The sequence below is a fragment of the Lissotriton vulgaris genome, chromosome 7 (assembly GCF_964263255.1).
Source record: "Lissotriton vulgaris chromosome 7, aLisVul1.2, whole genome shotgun sequence".
Taxonomy (NCBI): Eukaryota; Metazoa; Chordata; class Amphibia; order Caudata; family Salamandridae; genus Lissotriton; species Lissotriton vulgaris.
The window spans coordinates 1,765,020,335-1,765,044,569 of NC_141695.1; the positions used below are offsets into that span (position 1 = coordinate 1,765,020,335).

A 24,235-nucleotide genomic window follows, 5' to 3' on the forward strand; every position below is an offset into this window, starting at 1 on the left:
TTTGGACTTTGCGCTCTTTGCCTGATCTTAAAGGCATATTACTAACTACTTTAGACCAACTATGACTAAATTATATCTCACACGCTAATAGGTAGGGTATTAGTAGATCTATATAACCCACACTATATGTATGATATGACTTCTACCTATAAACAATTTACATGAGGTTTTATTCAATGCGTTCCGCCAACGTAGGGTGAAGTCGAGCAGGGGGGGTGGGCCCGGGCCAGACTCTACCGTACTCGAACGGCCTCAAAGGGCCAACTCTTTGCCCGGTCTTCGCCTGATGCTGCGTCCCGCGCGCGTCCCGCTGCGCGAGACGGCAAGACTGTTTTTAACCTCCCAGGCGGGTGGGCGTTGCCGATGCGGGAAGAGGCTCCAGGTGTTGTAGATCGCCTCGCAGTCCCGCAGCGGTGTGGGCGTGTCCGGTTCAAGCAGCAGCCGTGGAGCGGGTGCCGCGACCGGAGGACAACAAGGCAGAAGCCGGCAAAGTTCCGATGCAAGATGCGCCGAGTCAGGTCAGGAAAGCAGCAGAGCCCCAGCACTGAGTAGCACCCGCGCAGCGGGTGCTGCGAAATTTTATCAGGAAGCCAGGCGGGGGGGCGTTGCTGATGCGGGAAGAGGCTCCAGGTGTTGTAGATCGCCTCGCAGTCCCGCAGTGGTGTGGGCGGTGTGGGCGTGTCCGGTTCAAGCAGCAGCCGTGGGGCAAAGTTACGATGCAAGATGCGCCCAGTCAGGTCAGGAAAGCAGCAGAGCCCCAGTAATTTTTGATCCATTTCAGCTATAATCAATTAGTTAAAATCGCTAGATTATGCAGCAGATAATGTATTATGTGACAAATATGGCAGAGCCATAATTATGTGGAAAAAATGTACGAACTAGAATATTTTGCTATGTATGCTTGAACTGCTCTTGTGGAAAAAGGAAGGAGAAGTGCTGATGACAGAGAAGCCATGGCTGAGAGACAAATGGCTCGCCATTCCACTTTTAGGGATATTTGGGAGATTCTGTGATTGGAAACATATTCATCTTTGCGAATGTATTTTAATGTCAATAACTCATATTAAACCTTAAATAAACATGTGTATCCATCGGTTACATCAAATAACGTAATAAGCTGTAACCGGTTAGTGAAATGGAAAACAAATATTAAAAATTAGGATATTTTGCTGTTTCTGATAGACCTCTGGCTGCGCCCACTGACCCAATCCACAGGTGATTCCCGCCTTCTGATTCTCCGTCCACAGTTCCCCTACTTTTTTTCTCCCACTTCGACCACTGCTGCAGCCTGTGCTTGGCTATATGTCTGTTACATGTACATACATCTTTATGGCAAGAATGTGTGTTACTCTTTGCAGTTTGGGAGTAGGCTCTTGGTTACAGGCTGTACATATAGATTTATAGATTTAATATAATGCACTCACTGCAGCCTGTGCTCCGTTTCCTGTCTCCACATTCCCATAGTTTACTGCAGGTTCATAGATGAATCTACGGCTGCCACCACGGGTCGCACCTGAAATAAGAGACCACATTATATCGCACCTGATTTTTCACTGCTTTATACTTTGAAATGGGACTTTGAATAGACTCTTACCATTTGCTTTCTTTGCGCGTCTCTCATAGAAGAGAAACACACCAAGGACAGCGACGACAGCACCGAGGAGCATCCCTGAAGCCACCGCCAGGGTGACCCACCAGCAAGAACAGGAGGCGTCTGAAGCAGGAGGAGCCCCTGAAGAAGAGAGACAACCTGTAAGTGTCAGGCTCCTCCAGCTCTTGTCAGATGCGGTTAAACGTAGAAAAAAGAGGAAAAGAAAAAGGAGTAGAGACGAAAAGGTCTAAGAGATTCTTTAAACACACCAGTATTTTGGATTAAAGGTTCTGAGCTGGTTATCGTCACTTCTCAACATCAGTAGATAATTTGTCAAATTGTGATTGTCGAAATGGTTTTAGGATTTGCATTATTATGGAAAATGTTTCTGAATAATGAATTTAATAATGGGTATAATCTGGTAATAATAACCTCACATGACAACACTTGAAGTTAGTTTAATATAATGTATAGCAGTGTGTTTATTAATGCACTTTTGTTGCCACATTTTGATGAAATGTCCATTTTATTTAATATGGATGTTTTTTCTGCTCACTCCTGTTACTTGTCCCCTCCAACCCTTTCTATCTATGTATCTTTCCCTATGCAGCTTTGCAGATGAAGACTAAATTATGTCATTGTAAATTTCCTAAATATGCATGAATTATGAATAAACTTCCCAGTGTTTCTAACATTGCAAGTGACCAAGGTCCTTCCACTGAAGTTCCATTACTGGGCTCTTCCGCTGGTGCATAGTCCATTGTTCATTACTGGGCTTAGCTCTCTTCCATTGTTGCATAGTTCATTGTCCATTACTGGGCTTAGCTCTCTTCCGTTGTTGCATAGTCCATTGTCCATTACTGGGCTTAGCTCTCTTCCACTGGTTCATAGTCCATTGTTAATTACTGGGCATAGGGCTGTTCTACTGGTGCATAGTTCATTGTCCATTACTAGGCTTAGCGCTCTTCCACTGATGCATAGTCTATTGTCCATTACTGGTCTTGGCGCTCTTCCACTGGGGCCCAGTCCATTATTCATTACTGGGCTCATCGCTCTTCCACTGGTGCATAGTCCATTGTTCATTACCTGGCATAGGGCTGTTCTACTGGTGCATTGTCCATTGTTCATTACTGTGCTCATCGCTCTTCCACTGGGGCCCAGTCCATTATTCATTACTGGGCTCATCGCTCTTCCACTGGTGCATAGTCCATTGTCCATTACTGGGCGAAGCTCTCTTTCGCTGGTGCATAGTTGATTGTCCATTATTGGGCTCAGCGCTCTTCCACTGGTGCATAGTCCATTACCATTACTGGGCTTAGCGCTCTTCCTTTGGTGCATAGTTGATTGTCCATTATTGGGCTTAGTGCTCTTCCGCTGGTGCATAGTTCATTGTTCATTAGTGGGCTCAGGGCTCTTCCACTGATAGATAGTACATGCCCATTGCTGGGCTTAGGGCTACTAATGCGTGGCACTTTAAGTTAACAAAACCCCGTCAAATGATACAACAATGACAGTTCTGCAGTTCGGACCTTGGGGATAAGCAAACAGTACCTTAATCCACAGTTCTTAGTCCTCGGCGGGCGGCTGGTGAGAGTGTAGTCAGAGAGGGGCAGTGACATAATTGTCATGGAGATGGCCCAGCCCAGTCTCTTCTGGGTTCTTACTCCCCAGGCATGCCCGCACACGTCCCACGCTGCGGGAGAGCTGCTCAGTATTTAAAGGGCCTCCTGACCCAGGTGAACATCGTTGGAGGCAATCAAAAGAGCCGCAGGGTGCACTGGGTCCCCTGTTGAAACAGCGGTGGTGTGGCAATAAGGGAGAGTGAGCAGGTACATTAGGAGCAGTGGTAGTTGAAGTTTTCTTGGCCTTTGGACAATCAACATAACTTGTCCAATGGGTCTTTACTTTACATAAATAACACCATGGTTTCTTTTTGAAATGTTGGTACTCACCCCCAAATGCAGGTCTTTGGGACCCTTCTGAAGATTCCTTTTTATCTTTACACTTGTCCCCACCTTTATTCTGGGGTTTAGAAGAATCTTGCTTCTTCTGGTCTCCTCCATTACCATGGCTTTTCCGCTTGACCCTGGTGCGGACCCATTTGTCTTCCTTCTTTCCCGGTTCTTGGGAAGAGGTCAGATCAAAGTTCACCAGGTACTGTTGCAGAAGTTGGTTCTAACAGTTATTAAGGATATGCTCCCTCATGATCAAATTGTACAATCCTCCATTTGTCCTTTACCTTGCTTCCATGAAGCCAGGCTTCCAGAGCCTTAATAGCACTGTCTACAAAGTCTACCCAGTCCTGGGTGTGTCCTTCTGGGTTTCTCTGAACAGAGTCCTCTACTGTTCAGTGGTTAATCCAAACCCATCTATGAGATCACTCTTCAGTACTGAGTAATTGTCAGCATCCTCTTCTATAACAGCAATGAGCATATCTCTACCTTTGCTATCAAAGCAGAGCTGCATGATTGCTGCCCACTGCTCTTGAGGGACCCTCTGAACTTTGCAGGCCCTCTCCAAAGCATTGATCCATTTATGGATATCATCCCTCTCCTGGTAAGGAGGAACTATCCTGCTTAGGTTCCTATTGTCAAAAGAACTTTCTCTAAATCTAGGGGCACTGTTGCTGGCGCCATGGGACTCTAGTCATAAATTCTTCCTAGTCTTCTGTTGTTCCAGGGACTCTTTTTCAAGGGCAAACTGCTCTTGTCTGAGCCTAGCTTTCTCAAGTTTGAGCATTTGGTATTCCCTTTCCAAAGAGTTGTCCCTCTTACTAGATATCGAGGTCCCGATGGAAGTGCCTGAACCATTGGATTCTATAGAGGAGGACCGAGACCGCCTTGATCTGTTCTGAATCCTCCCTGGGGGAACAGAGGGAATGTCCTATTTGCCATCTGCACTATTCACCTATTCCTTGAGGAGTCAGAGATTAGCAGGTTGGCCTCATTTGTTTCCACTTGCCCATACTCTGAATTGAGGTCACTAGATGAACCAATGGTGCTCCCTCTTCAAGAGTATCTCCACCCATGAGCCTGTTCCTCCTGGATTTTTTCATCCTGGTGCAGCAGTTCAAAGAGCAGCTTAATGGTGGGGTTGCAACCTGTCTTTATCTTCCTAATGCTACACAGGGACCTTAGTTCCTCAAACATTAGACCACTGTACTTAGTAGACTTGGGTACACTGGTCTCCCAACTAAAGACATGGCTCTGGGTGTAGTGGGGTGTTGCACCAACCTACCCTCGTGGAAGCTAAACTTCCTGAGGTTGGAGAAAGGGTTGTGCCAGTCTCTTAACTACACAATTCTAAGTTCAGTAGAACATTGTTAGAAATGGGGTAGCCAATTCTACGGGGGTAGCATGGTGCAGAGCGGGCAGGCCAAACTCCAGGACGGAGGCACTGGAGTCGCAAGAAGACCTCGAGCAGTTTGACAAAGACACAGGTCCACAGTGCAAGAGATGTGGTGAGGAGGAATATCTCGGTCACAGGAGATGATTGAGGTTGAGGCTACTTGGAGCCCAAAGATCTCTGAGGAAGACAGCCAATAAGCATTTGCAAGGACAAGTTAACATGGTGGAAATTGGTTCAGTTCCTGCGGTTCCAATGACGGATACTGGCCTCAAACTCAGTGAGAAGACAGTGGAGGCCTTGACGGAGTTGAAGAACCACAACCTGTGTGGCTGAGCCATTCTGAGTCAGTGGGAGCCCAGGATCAGCAGACTGGTCAGATTTGTTGCGGTGCCTGCAGATGCAGGGAAGTGACTCCTTCACTTCAAGAAAGATTCCGTCAGGTGTCTTGGATGCCCACAGGCCTTGGGAGGATCCTATTTGAAGCACAGGCACTGACTTTGCAGCAGATGAGCAGGACTATGAGACCAGGAGCAGCATTAGTCTTACTAGTTGCAGTCTTGGTGCCCAGAGCAAAGTCCAGGGATGTCCAGAGTGCCCAGACGGTAGAAGCAGAAGTGGTGTCAGATCAGGTTTGGGACAGTTTGGGACAATTCAGGGGCCCATATGAGGGGCTGTAGAGTGGGGAGGGTACTCCCATGTCCTTTGTCCAGTTTCACGCCAGAGTGGGAGGCAACGGCTCTCAGAACTTGTTTGAACTGGAGTATGCAAAGAGGGCACTAAGTGTGCTCTTCAATCAGGCTCAGTGGGGCTGGTATGCATTGCCACCCTGCCCCAACACGCTAAATCACATCTGGGAGCTGGTCACACCTCCATGTGACAGGATATCTATTGTTACGCCTTCCCCTGCTCAAGCTTGGCTCAGCAGCAGAAGGGCAGAAACTTGTCTATGGTCGCTGTCTGGTTCTGGAAGACTGGTACCGGAATCACTGAGGGCTTCACAGAGGAGCTTTACAGTGCCTGAAATCTTAAATCCCACACCGTTCACGGTGTGGGAGGTATGATTCCAACATGTTTGATACCAAACATGACAGGGTTCATTACAGCCAATTTAGAGATGGTCTTTGCGTAATGACCGATGGCACCTCTATATATCATAATGGCTGATGCACTTACAACCCGGGAAAATGGGCTACGAAATTTGTAGGGTTGTCCCGCTCATACAGAGGCACCCTCACACTTAGAACTGAGCACCCTGCCTACAGGATTAAAAGGACTGCTTTATGAGTGACTTATAGGTTTTAAGTGGGGTCCTTAGATATAGGGAAACTTATATCTACTGTAAGTGGTGCTAGCACCAGCTTACACAGGCTGCAATGGCAGGCCTGTAATCACAGTTTGAGTGGTCTCTCATGGGTGGCATAATACATGCTTCACCCCATGTGGGACCCCTGGGGTACCTATGCCGTGCATACCTCGGTACCATATACTAGAGACTTATAAGGATACACCAGTGACCAATCTGGGGTGTACCTATGTACTCACCATAACTCATTTAGGAGAGAAAGCACATAGGCGTGGGTCCTGATTAGCAGGGTCAAATTCAGACTAGTCAGAAACAGCTTAACACCAGGCAAACCGTGGTGGTAACCATAAAAGCAGAGTCTACTTTCCTACAGGCATGGATACCTTATGTGGACTCAAAAGGTATGAGGGCCTAAGAATGAAATACCCCAAATAGCATAAAAAGGGGTTGGCCTGGGGGTAGTGGGGGGGGGGGGAAGATCAGGCAGAAGAGGGGTTGATTGTTCTGAAATTGTGTATAAAAACTCATTTTTTTAGGTGAGCCAGAAGATGTTCCTGTCTAGTAGGGGCTATGTCTATTTATTGGGAGGCCTTTCCTTTTCTGCCGGAGATGCTGTTGGTTTCCTTTGTGATTATATCAATTATAATGAGATGATTTCTTTTTCTATCAGAGACTCTGTCCTCTCCACTTATAATTTAGCTGTTCACTTGGGACTTAGATTAATTGGATTTCTGACTATGTATTATGCATTTGAGACTTCACAGCATATTTTGCATTACTCTGTACAGCTTGATTTTGAGATTTTGTAATAAAACCCTTTAACTATTCCTGATCTAGAACTCAGTTACTGAATGTTCCCAGTTATTTATTTATACTTGGCTAGATTGATGTTAGGTTTGATAATGAGGATGAGGTTCTTTATTGATAGATTGAGGATTGAAGCGGAACCGCTAAAGGTAAAATTTGGGGTGATCTGAATTTCTGAGGGCCTAAATTTTGGGGTGTTGGGTGCTGCTCCCCATACTAACAGGTCCAGCTCAGTGCTTGTCAGTCACCAAAGGAGACATGAAATGTATGCTTCATCCATGACAATCACCCATAATCTGCAACACACAATCCTTGTTACACAAGAAATTCACACCAAACTTCACTCTGAACTACCTCTTTCTGGAATGGAAACGATCATCGGGGTGGAGGTCCGGATGTTATTTCCACCAGCGTCAGGCACTACAAAGCAATCACAAATTCAATCCATAAATAAGGGTGGGCGTAAAATCTGTTTTCCGCGATTTCGCGATCCGCGAATCTCGCGAAATCGCGGTAAAACCCGCGAATCAGCGGGGGCGAATTTTCAGCCAAGCAAGGGTTACAGTAGCAGGTGCAAAAGTTGAACCTAATTTCTTTGTAACCTTTTACAAAAGGGTTACAAACAAATTAACTTCAACGTGGACACCTGCTGCTAATTGCTTCCTGGCGCCTCGTTGCCTACTTGCAACTATTCTCTGACCCTGCTCTGACCCTTGAAGCAGGGTCAGAGAATAGTAAAAGTAGGCAACGAGGCACCTGTCCAAGGAATTAAACCTCATCAGGAAGCACTTACAGATATAAAAAACAGGAAGAAGGAAGAGGATGGCAAATACACCCATTTTGAGTTGTCAGGAGGGGTTAAACTAAAAAAGACCTTTACAGCACAATTTTGTAAATGTAAATGTAAATGTAAATGTACATGTATTTATATAGCGCAAATCGCCCACATCGCAGGCATCTATGCGCTTGCTTAGGGAACCCGTCCTGGTATTCCCCTGTGAGATACCCCGGCAGGGTATCCACAAGGTGAAAGCCAGGCATCCCGCCGCGAGGGGCCGTTGTGGAGATTAAGCAAGCTATTGCCCAGAGTCGCAGAGTGTGAACCCGTGAGTCGAGTAGGCACCGGAGCGAGAATTATCGAGTCCGTGGAATTATTGAGCCCAACCCCCGTCGGGGCAGGGAATTGAACCCTGGTCCAGGGCCGATCTCAGCTTCCGGGTCTGCCGCCTCTAACCCCTGAGCCACACTTCTCCATGCATCATATGCATTTTGCTAAAAATAAAAAGCTGTATGTTCTGTAGGGGCAACTCAGGAATCTGGCCCTTCAGAGATCCGGCCTCTCTTTCTTTCTCTCGTTCTCTCTCTCCCTCTCTCTTTCCCTCTCTTTCTCTCTCTTTCTATCTATCTATCTATCTATCTATCTATCTATCTATCTATCTATCTATCTATCTATCTATCTATCTATCTCTTTCTCCCTCTCCCATAAACGACTGCATGGGTAACTTCGCTATGCAAGCGGCTCGCAAAGACGCAAAAAGCCCAGCGAACACGCAAAAACCCCACGAACACGCAAAAAACCCAGCGATCATGCAAAAAATAAAAATCCGCAAATTCGCACAAATTTGCGAATTTTGTGGATCGCGAATTCGCAAATCCGCAAATTCGCGGATCGTGAATTCACAAAATTAGCCCATGCTTATCCATAAATCCTTAAAGCAATTAATTGTGAAGTGCATCACCAGGCCCTCTGATTTCTTATCCTTGGAAACAATTTCCTTGCTCCACAAAAAGCATTCCTTCTTTCCATCAGTCATTTTTGGCCCAACTAAAGGTTCTAGCCTCTATCCAACCTAACAGTTCTGATTAACATCCGCAATAGTTGTGTCAATGACATACTGAAAACCTTTCTCAACAAGTAATCATGTATAAGGAGTCTTTAAGGTTCAGGTGTATGGTTTGTCACACAAGGGAGTCTGAATGGCTGAATAAATCCAATGACATCTGTACATGGAATGTGGAGAAGCTATATTTGAAGAGAAGTAAAAAATAAAGACTCATGATCTGAAGGACTTTTTGATATATTATTTTGGATTACCCACCTGGAACTGCTTTGGATACATTGGAAATACTGTTACAAATTGTGGTATTAGATTGTATAGATTGTGAGTGCTCAGGAAAACCAATTTATAACCTTAGAAAGCTCTTTAAGTGGTAGCTTAGGAGAATAGCCTCCAGGCTCAGTCCAGAAGGAGTGCAAAGCAGTTTGTTTTACTAGAAAGTAATCTAACTTTTATGGATTAAATGAAAAAGAACCACACAATGTATTTATACAAATAGATATTTCTTATAAGACACTCACTAACACATACAAACATCTCCAACCCGGAGAATTACACAATGCACACAATACTTTGCAAATAAAACAGGTAAGTAGCACGAATACACAGTGGTCGCCAGGGGGAGACCATTCCATATACTAAAATAGCGGGATGCGAACCACGACTCAAGACAAGACTACACCCAGAAGATGTAGAAGGGCTGGGGACCCAAGGAACCACCCAAGGTAAGTAACCAGGAACCCCACGTAGGCTGTGTGCAGTGTGGGAACATGACTGCCTGCTCAATTCAAGTAAATGGGTAAGTTGCGGTTGCAATTTTAAAGAAGAAGGACCCTTACCAGCGGGCCATAAACATTCCCAATGGAAGACAAAACGTTGAGGAGCCACCCAACCCATGGATACCCTAGGAACTAGGATACCTACATCAGGGAAGCCGGTTGCATAGATGCAAAGTGGCGTTGAAACCGCTCTCAAACTCAATGGAGGATTTCAGGAAGATGCCGCTGGAAAAGAAGGGGAAAGTGTCAGGTGGAACCCGTAGGTGGATGCACGATGAGCAGTACCTGCAAGCAGAGGGGACAGAGTTCATACCACTCAGAAGTGACCAGGAGGCATGGATGACAAACGCCCACCGATATCGGGTGTTGAGAGTTGACAGTGACATTGGAGCTGCAGCTGTGTGGACCAGGCAATGCTGTGGAAGACCAGGAGCTGTTCACAAGCTGACCCACATCAGATGTCGAGAGTTGAGGGGCCGGAGTCTGTCTGGAAAACCAACAAGCCTTGCAACTGCAAACAACTTGGCAAGCGAAAAAAGGTGCAGTGTCGGGATCAGCAAGGTCCAAGAGACTTACAACAAGCAGGTGAGTCAGAGTAGGCCCGAGCAATCAGGGAATCCCACTGGAGTCAAAGAAGACCCTCAAGAACCCTCAAGAGGACCCACAGGACGTAAGCACTGGAGTAGCAAGAAGACCTCGATCATTTTGACAAAGACGAAGGTCCACAGTGCAAGAGATGTGGTGAGGAGATATATATCTTGGCCACAGGAGATGATTGAGGTTGAGGCTACTTGGAGCCCAAAGATCTCTGAGGAACAGAGCCAATAAGCATTTGCAATGACAAGTTGAAGTGGTGAACATTGGTTCAGTTCCTGCGGTTCCAAAGAGGGATACTGGCCTCAAACTCAGTGAGAAGACAGCGCAGGCCTTGATGGAGTTGAAGAACCACCACCTGTGTTGCTGAGCCTTTCAGAGTCAGTGGGAGCCCAGGATCAGCAGACTGGTCAGATTTGTTGCGGTGCCTGCAGATCACTTCAATGGAGATTCTGTCAGGTGTCTTGGTTGTCCACAAGCCTTGGGAGGATCCTGTTTGAAGCACAGGCACAGATTTTGCAGCAGTCGAGCAGGACTGAGACCAGGAGCAGCATTAGTCTCCCAGTTGCAGTCTTGGTGCCCAGAGCGAAGTCCAGGGATGTCCAGAGTTCCAAGACGGTCGCAGCAGAAGTGGTGTCAGATCTGGATCTTGTCCCACAACAAATCAAGGGACGCACCCACAGGTAAACCCTTAAGTACCCTAAGGAAAGGGTTGGGACGATTCAGGGGTCCCTCCCAAAGGAGGGGCTGGACAGTGGGGAGGGTACTCACATGTCCTTTGTCCAGTTTCACGACAGAGTGGGAGTCAACAGCTCTCTGAACTGGTTTGAACTGGAGTATGCAAGGAGGGCACTAAGTGTGCTCTTCAAGCAGTCTCAGTGGGGCTGGTATGCATCCCCCCCCTGCCCCAACAAAATAAATCCCATCTGGGATGTGGTAACACCTCCATGTAACAGGATATCTATTGTTCTGCCTTCCCCTGCTCAAGCTTGGCTCAGCAGCAGAAGGGCAGAAACATGTCTCTGGTCGCTGTCTGGTTCTGTAAGACTGTTACCGGAATCACTGAGGGCCTCACGGAGGAGCTTTACAGTGCCTGAAATCATGAATCCCACACCAATCACAGTGCGGGAGCTATGATTCCAACATGTTTGATACCAAACATGACATGGTTCATTACAGCCAGTTTAGAGATGGTCATTGTGTAATGACACATGGCCCCTCTACATTTCATTATGGCTGATGCACCTACAACCCGGGAAAATGGACTACGAACTTTGTAGGGGTATCCTGCTCATGCAGGGGCACCCTCACACTTAGAAGCGAGCACCCTGCCTACAGGATTAAAAGGACTGCTTTAGGGGGGACTGATAGGGTTTAAAAAGTGCAGTGACCTTAGATATAGGGAAACCTAAATCTACCGTAAGTGGGGCTAGCACCAGCTTACACAAGCTGCAATGGCAGGCCGGTAGTCACAGTTTCAGTGGTCTCTCATGGGTGTCATAATACATGCTTCATCGCATGGGGGACCCCTGGTGTACCTATGTCCTGCATACCTCAGTACCATATACTAGGGACTAATAAGGATACACCAGTGACCAATCTGGGGTGTACCTATGTACTCACCATAACTCATTTAGGAGAGGAAGCACAGAGGTGTGGGTCCTGATTAGCAGGGTCAAAGTCAGACTAGTCAGAAACAACATAACACCAGGCGAAAAGTGGGGGTAACCATAAAAGCAGAGTCTAATTTCCTACAGGCATGGATACCTTATGTGGACAAAAAGGTATGGGGGCCTAAGCATGGAATACCCCAAATAGCAAAAAAAGGGTTTGGCCGGGGGGAAGTGGGGGGCAAGATCAGGCAGTAGAGGGTTTGATTGTTCTGAAATTGTGTATAAAAACTCAGCTTTTTAGGTGAGCTAGAAGATGTTCCTGTCTAGTAGGGGCTATGTCTATTTATTGGGAGGCCTTTCCTTTTCTGCCGGAGATGCTGTTGGTTTCCTTTGTGATTATATCAATTATAATTAGATGATTTCTTTTTCTATCAGAGACTCTGTCCTCTCCACTTATAATTTAGCTGTTCACTTGGGACTTAGATTAATTGGATTTCTGACTATGTATTATGCATTTGAGACTTCACAGCATATTTTGCATTTATCTGTACCCCTTGATTTTGAGATTTTGTAATAAAACCATTTAACTATTCCTGATCTAGAACTCAGTTACTGAATGTTCCCAGTTATTTATTTATACTTGGTTAGATTAATGTTAGGTATGATAATGAGGATGAGGTTCTTTATTGATAGATTGAGGATTGAAGCGGAACCGCTAAAGGTAAAATTTGGGGTGATCTGAATTTCTGAGTGGCTAAATTTTGGGGTGTTGGGTGCTGCTCCCCATACTAACAGGTCCAGCTCAGTGCTTATCAAGTCACTAAAGGAGACATGAAATTCATGCTTCACCCATGACAATCACCTATAATCTGCAACACACAACCCTTGTTACCAAGAAATTCACACCACACTTCACTCTGACCTACCTCTCTCTGGAATAAAGACGATCATCGGGGTGGAGGTCCGGATGTTATTTCCACCAGCTTCAGGCACTACAAAGCAATCACAAATTCATTCTATAAATCCTTTGAGCACTTAATTGTGAAGTGCATTACCAGGCCCTCTGATTTCTTATCCTTGGAAACAATATCCCTGCTCCACAAAAAAACTTCCTTCTTTCCATCAGTCATTTTTGGCCAAACTAAAGATTCTAGCCTCTATCCAACCTAACAGTTCTGATTAACATCTGCAACAGTTGTGTCAATGACATACTGAAAACCTTCTTCAAGAAGTAATCATACATAAGGAGTCTTTAAGGTTCAGGTGTATGGTTTGTCTCACAAGGGAGTCACAATGGATCCCATCACCGATCATCTACTGTGGCAGCACCAGATTCGGCAAGAATGTGTCATTATCTGCTCACCTGGGAAAATAATGTTTTTTTTAAAGAAAACATACTTCTTCATCCACTTGTTCAAATTGAACCCCATGCAAACTTTCATCATAAGAGAACTTGTCCTGGAATCTTGCCAAGTGACAATAGGTATGAATTTACTGCCCTTCTCCCTAGAACAGTCTCAATGACAGACTAAAGTTTAGCCTGATAAGTAAGCATGGGCGGAAAATCCGTTTCGCTCGCGGATTTTGCGGATTTTCGGTAAATTCGCAATCCGCGAGATTTGCGAATCTCCCGCAAAATCCGCAAATCCGCGAGCAGCGGATTTTGCTCGCACTGTTCGCACTGTTCGCGTGAGTTCGCGCCCCGTGAATAAGTGCAAAATTGCAGAAATACGATCTTAGCAAAACTGAAACTACTTACCAGGTTCAAAAGTTCAGGCTCATCATTAGTAGCCATTTCCTGTAGTGCTTCCTGAGGGGCCCCTCCAGACTTCAGTTGCCAGTTGAAACTATTATGTGACCCTGCTCTGAACCTCAGAATAGTTACACATATGCCACAAAGGTCCTGAATTACAGCTAAGGGAGACAAGCAGGAGCCAGGCTGGAAGTTCAAATCCATTAATCAGCCCCTAATTCTTTATTGTCAGTTGGGGCAGGGCAGGTGTTGTAACTAATTTTGCAACAATGAAAGCACTTAGCAAGTGCAAAAGATCACTAATCAGGAAGCACTAAGGAAGCAGGTGCCAGCTAAAAAAATATTCTGTGACACATTAATCAGCCCCAAATTAATTCAGGTCACTTGAGGCAGGGAAGGAGTGCTTGCGTTGCCACAATAATGTACACTGACTGGACAACCAGAGGGTGCTGTGATGAAACAGAGGGTGACATGGGTGGGCCAGAGGGTGGCATAAGTAGTCAGAGAGTGGCAGTGGTGACAGAGAGTGGCAGTGATGAAGAAGAGTGTCCCAAACAGGCTGGACACGTAGAAACAACAAGTTCGCGAAACTTGCGACCCGACAGGTAAGTTCGCAATTTGCGACATTGTACAAAACCCTCGCGAACTGGCAGAAACCCGCGCAAACACAAAAAAAAAAATCCGCAAATTCGCGAGAATTCGCGGATTTTGCGGATTGCGAGTTCGCAAATCCGCAAAATTCGCGAACGCGAGATTCGCAAAATTCGCCCATGCTTACTGATAAGTCAAACTCTGGTGTGACAATCCACATTTCTAAAATGTCTAAGGGGCATATTAGCAAGAACCTTGTTAAAATTATCGCCGTTTTAGCGGCAGGAAACTGCTGCTAAAACGGCGATAAGGGGCTTGCTAATATGTGTTATAGAATTCCGATAGAAGCCCAGGTTAGATGTCCTTCACATCTAACCTGGGCTAATATTGGAATTCTATAACACACATTAGCAAGCCCAATATTGCCTTTTAAGCAGCAGTTTCCTGCTGCTAAAATGGCGATAATTTTAGCGAGGTTCTTGCTAATATGCCCCCATTTTCGTTTTATCTATCAGATTCTGACTCTCTTGTCAACTCTTGTTGGCAAGAAATAATAAATAAAGACTATGCTAGTGCTTGGAGATCCTATTTAACGGAGAGCCTAAACACTTTTAAGTTCCCGTCTTTGGGACACTTGGATAGAAACAACATTGTTTTAAAGCAGATGTTAAATCAATCAACTATCTTTTTATCATTTTTATTGGATAAGGAGGCGATTGCAAAAAAGGCATGCTCGGTCTGTTATTAACTCGTACAATAAAAGAGAGCCCCAACCCTATTTAACCTCCAATTTAAAAGTGGTTTTAAGAGCTAGATATCTTATGTTAAGATTTGGCTGCTTTCCAACACAGGATGGAACTCCGAGATTAGTACAAAATTGGCAAACACAATATTGTAGAATATGTGTTTGTGTCAATGAAACTCTATTGCAAATTGTATGTATTTGCTCTAGAGTGCGACAAGAGAGGTAAACACTGTTAAACCCCATTTTTGTGGAAATAGGAGTAAGAACGTGTCGCAAAGCAATTATTTTGTGCCTCTGAGGGCATACCACCACTTTAACAACCCATTTTGTTAAGTTCATCCTTATTGCTGAGAAGAAACTGACCCAGGCTGATGTTTTGCCTGTGTTACAGGAATAATAAATGGTTATATTAATACAATTGTAACTCGCTCCTTTAAAAAAAAATTAAGAACAAAGGCAATATTTATTTGTATTTATCAATGAGTCCTCCAATGCATAGTTTCTGAAATTTGTTCTGGAACATAGGTTTCCTTGTATATGATCCTAATAAAATGCTGTTAAGCTTTCAGTAGAGACACTTTATAGATTAAGTTATTATTTATTATTATTATATATGATGTCCCTATCAAGTATAACGTGTGCGAAGGGATTGCACAAAGGCACTTTAATTACTGGGCTGAGCCAGGCGGCTATGATTGAACGCATTGAAGTTTTTATTATTATTATTATAGAGTGGTTACATAATGAAATGGACGAAACATTACTTTTATGATGTTTCATGTGATTTCAATGGTCCAGTACGGTATGTCATCCCTCAATTATCTTGAAATTGGTAATGCATCTGTTCAAAAACTCTTTTTGACGACTTTTTTAAGACTTGTTGCTTTTATTCTCCATGATTGTAATGATTTATAATTATAGGACGATAGAGACTTACATACGACTGATGCACAAAGTGTTTACCATATTCAGTGTTGTGGTTTCAGGCATGTTTTTCTCTGATTTTAAACCCTCACTCTACCATTTAATGCTCTCTTCAGAGTCTCAAATCCTCCAGCGAATCCTCCTCTTGTCAGTCAGACCAGGTCTCCCTCCTCTCTGGCAGAAGATTACAACAAAGCATCAGACAATGCACTTGAATATCTAACAAAGAATCAAGTATTGAAGAGAACCAAACTGACACATGTGACCTTATCTGTGATCATTTCCTGAATCACAAAATCCTCGCCGCCCTTCATCAATGACCTGAGAGTAGCCAACGTTGTGGAGAGACAGTTCCTCTCCGCCTTAATCTAGTGTATTTAATATCATTATTCAGGAAGAAATCCATCAATAGTTACAAACTACTGAATTTAAAAAGGTTGATATTATGTCTAAAACGTTGATACATTACATACAGTGGGGTAAATAAACTTTGTCAAATTGTCACTTATTTCAAACAGTAAAAACACTTTTAATACATTACATTTGCCTTTTAAATGCCCACTCTAAGCATTAACACTCCAAATTTTAAATCCAATTCGAAATTATATTATTAAATATATGGTGAAGGAATATATGAAACACATTTCTACCCAAGAGTAATGGAGCGTTGTTGACTAAGGCGTTTGTCAAGTCCCTTAGATTAGTTCCATCATGTACATACAGACTACGTACATTTCGTCCCATCCACACGACATAACGGTATTAAACATCTGACTTTTTAACCAGTAGCTTACTTCTGTCTCTCCAACATCGGGCTCTTGGTACCATATCTTAATCCCTGTACCTGACGTACACCAAACATGTCCCCAAGCACTGAAGATTTATTCTTTACAAGGGTCACCACTTTTTTCATTCATGGCCAACAACTATTTGCATGTGCTCATGTTTGTTTAGAAAATGATTGGCAGGGGATTAGCAAATGTTTTCAAAACATCAACTCTAGAAAAACCCTGGAATGACCACTTTAGTATAAAAGATTTTCACTCCCCCTTACCAAGACAGAGGAAGAATTCCTTCCAGGCTGGACCGAGAGTCTGCAGGCTTATCCTTCGACAGGCAGAGACCTGACATTTCTTGCGGGGTGCCATGCTCAATGAAGAGAAGGGGTCCTTTATTCAGAACCATCAGGTGAGGTGTTAGCACTTCCCCTGGCAATGCTTTGCTCCATTAGGTTCCATCAGGACATGTCCTAGCACTTATACGTACATGCTTCACCTACACCTCTAAATAAGGCACGGTTAGGTAGAATACGCATCATAGGAGTACGCCAAGGCTATTGTTTTATGTTATATATTTTTATTCATCTTATTAGCACTTTGTTAGAAATGTATCTACTTTTTATGAATTTGGTACTAGCGATTACGTTTGTCTGCTCCTGTCTTTTAATTGTCGCTGCTAACTTGTTTTTTACTAGACGGACGCTTGACCAATAAATACTTATTGAAACCATACCATTCGTCATTCTGTGTATTCCGAGAAAATCAAGCATTAGTGACTGAGCAAAAGATACCGTATTGTTTCCACGATACCTGAGGAATCAGGGTTGTCATGATCAGTGGTTGCCAGAAACTACCTGCCACGCTGTAGAATGGTAGTGGCACTGTAGAGCTAGCAGGTCTAGCGTCTGACTCATCCTCTGGGGGTGTCCAGAGTCTGCCTTCACACCAAGCCCTGAGTTTAGGTCAACCAAAATGTGCAGGTCCTGGGGGGTCCTAGGAACTACATGACAGGTTAGGGCCTAACACCTTGGAGGACAAATTCTTTAAGATTATGTACACAGTTCTGCTGTTTCTACATTTTCATTTAACAAACTGATAGAGTCACTTTTCTTTTTTGAGTTTTGGAAGGTCACTGAAATACAGCTATGGTTTTAAGCCCCAATATGCGCTAAGAGGGAAGTTTTATTTTTAAATGCATTTGAGATGATAATAAAGGGCAGTCAGGCTCTAAAACCATGTGTTAACTAATTAATTTCACCAATTAAGATCAGTCCTTATTTGGAACCAAGTAGGGTCAAATATTTTTCTAATGAAGATAATTCATTATCTTCATGCTGCAGTTTATTTATAGAAAGATGATAATATTTCACCCGAGGCTGGATAAGTGTGAAGGAGGGATTTATTTAGCTGGACATGAAGGCAAAAGGGTCTCCAAGCAATGGTGGGGTGGAGGTTATTTTGTAATCAAAAACGGATGCACTACTGGTAGGTGACTGAAACTTAGTTTCAGTGTGTCATCTGCAGCAGAGCTCTTCCAAGAAGTAATTCCATGTATCATACATGCTGTCATGAATGCTTTCAATTATAGTGATGACATATTGGTTTTTGGAGCTACACAGAAGGAACGTGACAAAGCTCTCACACAAGTATGTCGTTTACTAGCTGATGCAGGTTTATCTTTGAATGCCGATTGGAGTTCTGGACTAATTACGGTCCAGAGGTGTCAGGGACAACACCCGAAGACCCCTGAGTTCTACCTGTCTCGGTGCACAAATAAACAGAAACACGGGCTTCTCGATGGTGGCGTCAGAGACCAAAGGTTTATTACTGCAGGGATACAGAAGTCACAGAAACTACACACGGGCAGATTCTAGGAGCCTGTTCGATTTGTACTAAGTGGGTTGCTCCTTAAATACACAATTTTTAGCTGTAGGCAACATTCTTCACATACTCGTACATTTCTTAAACTTTGTATCCTAAACAATAAATATTTGGCGTCAAACAGGAACCGTCAACGAATTTCTGATGTCAAACATTACGAATGAGGGGTTCCCACTGTTCAATCATAATCCCATGTCATCTTCTCATTCAGGAGCCGGACCGCCTCATCGTAAATTTCGTTACCTCCCCCTAATAAAGGCCCAGAAAGAAAGGAGCAGGGCCAGGTGTAGAAGATAGAAAAACAGGATAAGAGATGTTTGTGGGTCGTAAATGGGCAAGGCTACCGTCTTCGGCCGCCTAATCATGATCAGGCCAACGAGCACGAGAACCAGTATAGCAGGACTGGCCTCAGGCGGAGGGGGCAGCTTCTGCCGAGTCATGCGGCCACAGCGTTTCTGAACTAAAGTGCACGTGTCATTAACAAGGTGAATCGCCGGCTAAAGCCTACGTGTCCTTTAGCGAAATGAATTGATCGGAGGTCACTGTGAGTTCATTGACTATTTGAGGGCAAGAATACAAGATGGATGCCGTATTCTAAAATGGATGCCATCGATGTACCGGAAATGTGCTTGTAACAAGAGTGTTCTTGCTCATAGCATAGCGATAACACCAGGATAACCGAAATTATGGGTTTACGACAATGTCGAAAACACGGGTTTTCGAATCGTCACGGAACCTCAGACCCTCCCTTTGCCCTTACATAGGCAATTACTCACTCTATGTCAGAGTCTATCTCGATGTTCATCAGATCAGTAATATGTTGCTGTAGCATTATTCTTTCTCGCACCTTGTCTCCCAACACAGGTGGTTTCCTTAAACAGGTTGCAGCACAGAGGCTACACAAGGCAGGGCCACACTGGATAACAAGACAGCACGGGAATAGGAACACTAAGACAATACCAACGACCATCAGAACCTTCCATCCCCACGCTGATAATAGAGTCCCAAGCCATTCCATTAACAACCAATTTCCCTTGTCTACATGAATAGAGTCGGAAATCTTGTGTAGCTTAGAGATCGCTTCGTACACTGTCGGAGCATTATTGGGGATATAAACACAGCAGCTCGAATGGATCATTCTGCATACCCCACCTCGATCTGCAAGTATTACATCAAGAACCATACGATTCTGTAATGTCATGAGACGATCCGCCTGGAGCTCAGCTGTTAAGTTACTAAGGGCACCAGCAGTTTCTGTAATAGTAGATTCAACTACCCGTGTTAGCTGACGTAGATTTCTACTATTGGCCATAGGCAACCCAGAACGGAAGGAAACCTTTGAAGAAGTCTCCGGCTTCCTGACCAGCTGTGTCTTCCTTGCTGAAAACACCTCTTACTACTCTGGTTTTGTGATAATTTGGGGCAGCTGTGTATGTCGGAGGCAACAGTCGAGCAATATAGCATGAACCTGAAAAGTCAGCAGGCAACCATGTATATGCCCTGTCTCGACAGATGAAGTAGGTACCCTTAGCAGTTAGGAAGGCAGGGGAAGAGTTTGATGGATACACGTAAGTTTCAACACAGTCACTCTTCCCTAGCCGAGCTATTGGATTTCTCCCATTACCTTGCAAGCAGAATTGACCTCGGTGAGGTACGACCCAAACTGGAGTGGAGCTCTTACGCTTGTTTTCACCCAAACTAATGCTATACTCCGTAGCATTCCAACTCAAATAAACTCGTAGCTCATCTTTAGGAATAAATGGGGTGTTATTGACGTCTTTAATCATGTCAGTTATTCCCTTTATCAAGGCTTTGTTAGCGGAGTTATACTTGGTGGAACGTGGAGGACGCGGGGGATAGGTCTCGAGGGCATAGACAAATACAGTCTGAAAGGCCCGACATGATCCATTATAGCTAAAAGGCAAGACCAGGTAGGGAGTGCCTTTATCCATAGTGTGTGGTATCAAACCGCACACCCAGCAGTCTGTTGTGTTAACTACCAGTTGGTGTTGGTGCAAGAGCTGTACAAAAGTGTTATTTATGAATTCTGAGCGTCGAGCTTGCTCATGTTCAGGAAACGGATGAAAGGAATGAAGAGAAGCAACAGTAGGAGAAACAGGAACATGGGGAGGTACTGTAGTCCTGATCGGTGCAAAGATTAAATGAATACCAAAGGCAATTCCACCCACCAACGTTATTAAAACAATCAAAAATGTAATTGCACATTGCATCAGAAAACATTTGCTATGTAAAATTTTGTATAATCTATTTCTGCGAGCATAAATTACATTCTCTCGGCGCAGCCCAGGAAGCTCCATCTTCTACAACCGCTCGTGACCACTGATGATATGTACGTAGTTGAAAATGCCTCTATCAGCCCTGGGAGTTCCCAAAACTGACAGAAAAACCGACCTTGTGTCTGGCCCCCGCAGATTCAACTAGGCACAAAGCCACGACCCTACGGTGACTCAGACGGCAAGGTAATAGAAACAACAGAAATAAACAGGGAAATACAAAATATTCAGCAAACTTCCTGGCTGGAGGCGATGTAATAAAATATGAAAAATAGGCAGTTTCCTGCTTTATTTGTCCTTAGAATGAGAACGAAGGTTGTATCTCAGTTTTCCTGGTGTTGTTTGATCCGGGAATAGTTCGTTTTCGGCAGGAGCAACAATGTTCGAATTCACAGATGACAAATGTTCGTTCGATGCAGTGTTTTGGTCAGTGATCACAGAAGCAGCTTCAGGGGGGAAGTCAGAGTTCGGTGAATCAGTTGTCAGTTCTGCATCACTGAAAGGAACATATCTAGGAACAGGTTCTGTATCAGAGGCACTAATTCCTTGCCTAACCCAGTTGTCATAAGGGAGTGGAAGGGGTACACGCTTAGTGTGAGTAGCATGGACCCCATTTTTCCGGCCAACCACATGTACAGCAGTCCTTGTCGCCAAGAGCACTTGAAAAGGGCCCACAAACTTCGGTTGGAGATTCCTGGTCCGTCCGAAGTTTCGGATGACGATGAAATCGCCGGGTTTCAGCTGGTGACCTGGACTTTCCGGAGGCTTTGGCAATGCATCGAAAACCTGTTGGTGAATGAGACTCAATTTAGCAGTCAAGTCAAAAAGGTAATCAATTAACATTGGGTACTCTAGCTGCTTAAACTCTTGTGGTCTCGGTACCCCCCAGACATTTGCAGGGCGACCAAACACAATCTCATATGGGCTAAGCCCTACTCGAGAGTGGACAGTCGCTCTAGTGGATAACAAGGCCAGCGGAAGTGCATCTGGCCAGGACAAACCCGTGGAAGCTTGGATCTTAGCAAGTTTCAGTTTAAGAGTACGATTGTACCCTTCAACTAAACCTGCTGACTGGGGGTGGTTCGCACTATGAAACTTCTGCTTAATCCCTAAGCCTGCACACACACTCTGCATAACTTTCCCTACAAACTCACTCCCATTGTCTGACCATACGATCCGTGGCATTCCATACCTGGGGAAGTATTCTTTTAGGAGGATTTTAGCAGTGGACAAGGCAGTGTTATCTTTTAACGGATATGCTTCAATCCACCTCGAAAAAGCACAGACTACCACTAGGACATATTTAAGGTTATTACATCGGTCCATGTGGATGAAATCCAACTGAATCACTTCGAAGGGACAAGAAGGAGGAGCGAAATGTCCAGCGGGTGTGGGGGTTCCCTTACCAGGATTATGCATCAGGCATACCATGCAGTTCCTAACCACTCTTTCTGCACACTTACTGATTCCATCATTCTTCCAGACTGGGGCCAAGATCTTACAAATCCCTTTAGAACTGATGTGCGCTGCCCCGTGCGCCATCGTTACCACCGCAAGTACATACGCATCAGGCAACATCCAACGCTGATGCTCCGACAAGTCAATCCAACATCCACTCGAGTCCAATTTACCCGTTTTCTCTTTTCATGCAATCTTTTCCTCTTCAGTCGCTTCTTCCTGAATTGCTTTCACACTTTCCACTGTGTCCTCACACATTCCCGATTCAGCAACCCATCTCGCAGATGTTGCAACATACATCCCACTCATCGTATTCCTAGCTGTCTGTTTAGCTATCTCATCAGCAAAAGCATTTCCACGACCGACATCATCTGTAACCGCTCGATGAGCGCTGCACTTCACAATCGCAACTTCAGTCGGTAAGGTTAGAGATTCCAACAAGTCATTGACTAGCTGAGCATGCTGGATCTTAGTCCCATGGGACGTAATAAAACCTCTTTCCTTCCACAGTCAACCAAAACTATGCGCTACGCCGAATGCATACTGACTATCTGTGAACACATTCACTCTCTTTCCCTTTGCTAAAACACACGCTCTAGTCAATGCAATTAATTCTGCAGCTTTGGCAGAATTCTGACTCACTCTTGCAGTCTCCACAATCGTACTCAAAGTCGTTACTGCGTAGGCAGCTGTCACATCACCATTCTCCAATTTAAAACAAGACCCGTCAACATATAACGTGCCATCTGGGTCTGGTAACGGAGTGTCTTTAAGATCAATCCATCCTTTTGTCTCCTCCTCGGTTCTAAAACAACAGTCATGGGGTTCAGAATCACTCGACTCCTGGCTAGTCGGCAACAATGTTGCTGGATTCAGTACATTGCATCTTTTAATTTGAATGTGACTCGCTAGCAGTGTCAGCTCATAGCCTGATAATCTAGCACTGGTGAGGTGCTGAGTTTTCGTTCGGTTCATGAGTGTATCCACGGCATGTGGAATCATGACCACCAGCATATTGTTCATGAACAAACCAGCAGATTGTCGAATGGACACTGCAGCTGCTGCTGTAGCTCTTAAGCAACTCGGCAACGCTCTGGCTACCGGGTCTAATGTTGATGAAAAATACGCACAAGGACGTTGTTTATCACCAAATCGCTGCGTCAAAACACTCAACGCATAACCTTCTCTCTCGTGAACATAGAGTGTAAATGGCTTACTGTAGTCAGGTGTACCCAACACAGGAGCTGAACACAGTGCATTTCGTAACTCAAAGAAACTCTGCTGACATTCGTCAGACCATGGCACCGGACTCGGAACACCTTTTCCAGTCAGGGCCACCAATGGTTTTGCCAAGAGAGAAAAATTTGGGATCCATTGCCTGCAGTATGAAGTAATACCTAAAAACGCACGCACTTCTCTCTGTGTGCTAGGAACATTCATCTGAGTAATTGCTTTTATTCTCTCTGGGGTCAGCCTTCTTCCCTCCTTTGACAAGAGATGACCTAAGCAGGTCACTTCTTGGCAACAATATTGCAGTTTGGAAGGTGACACCTTGTGATGTAAATCCGACAAATGATGCAGTAGGGAAATTGTAGCTGTTTAGCAAGTTTCCTTGTCATCAGCAGCCACTAGAAGGTCATCCACATATTGCACCAAAGCAGAACCAGGAGGAAGTACAAAAGAATCTAACTGACTTTTTAATGCCTGACTGTAAATGGATGGGCTTTCACAATAGCCTTGTGGAGCGCGCTTAAACCTGAAACTTCGACCTCCTAGAGAGAAGCCGAAAATATCTCTGCTTTCCTCGGCGATCGGAATGCTGAAAAGGGCATTTTTCAAGTCAATCACTGAAAACCATGTGGCCGTAGCAGGAATCAGCGTCAACAATGCAGTAATGTCTGGAACCACAGGAAACTGCGGAATCACAATTTTGTTAA

General features: G+C 44.5%; 1 protein-coding gene across 2 annotated transcripts in view; it reads right to left on the reverse strand.

The window, feature by feature from the left end:
- The window catches only part of LOC147706617 (cell adhesion molecule CEACAM8-like), a 139,161-nt gene that overhangs the window by 54,768 nt on the left and 60,158 nt on the right, over positions 1 to 24,235 (reverse strand). The window contains exons 3-6 of one of the 2 annotated variants that reach the window (XM_086933107.1): positions 12,800 to 12,865; positions 7,404 to 7,469; positions 1,595 to 1,732; positions 1,425 to 1,513 (exon numbers count right to left, since the gene is read on the reverse strand). In XM_086933107.1, coding sequence (XP_086789233.1) covers positions 1,425 to 1,513; positions 1,595 to 1,732; positions 7,404 to 7,469; positions 12,800 to 12,865 — 359 coding nt within the window. The remainder of the gene's footprint in view (positions 1 to 1,424; positions 1,514 to 1,594; positions 1,733 to 7,403; positions 7,470 to 12,799; positions 12,866 to 24,235) is intronic. The other variant, XM_086933108.1, reaches the window with a different exon arrangement.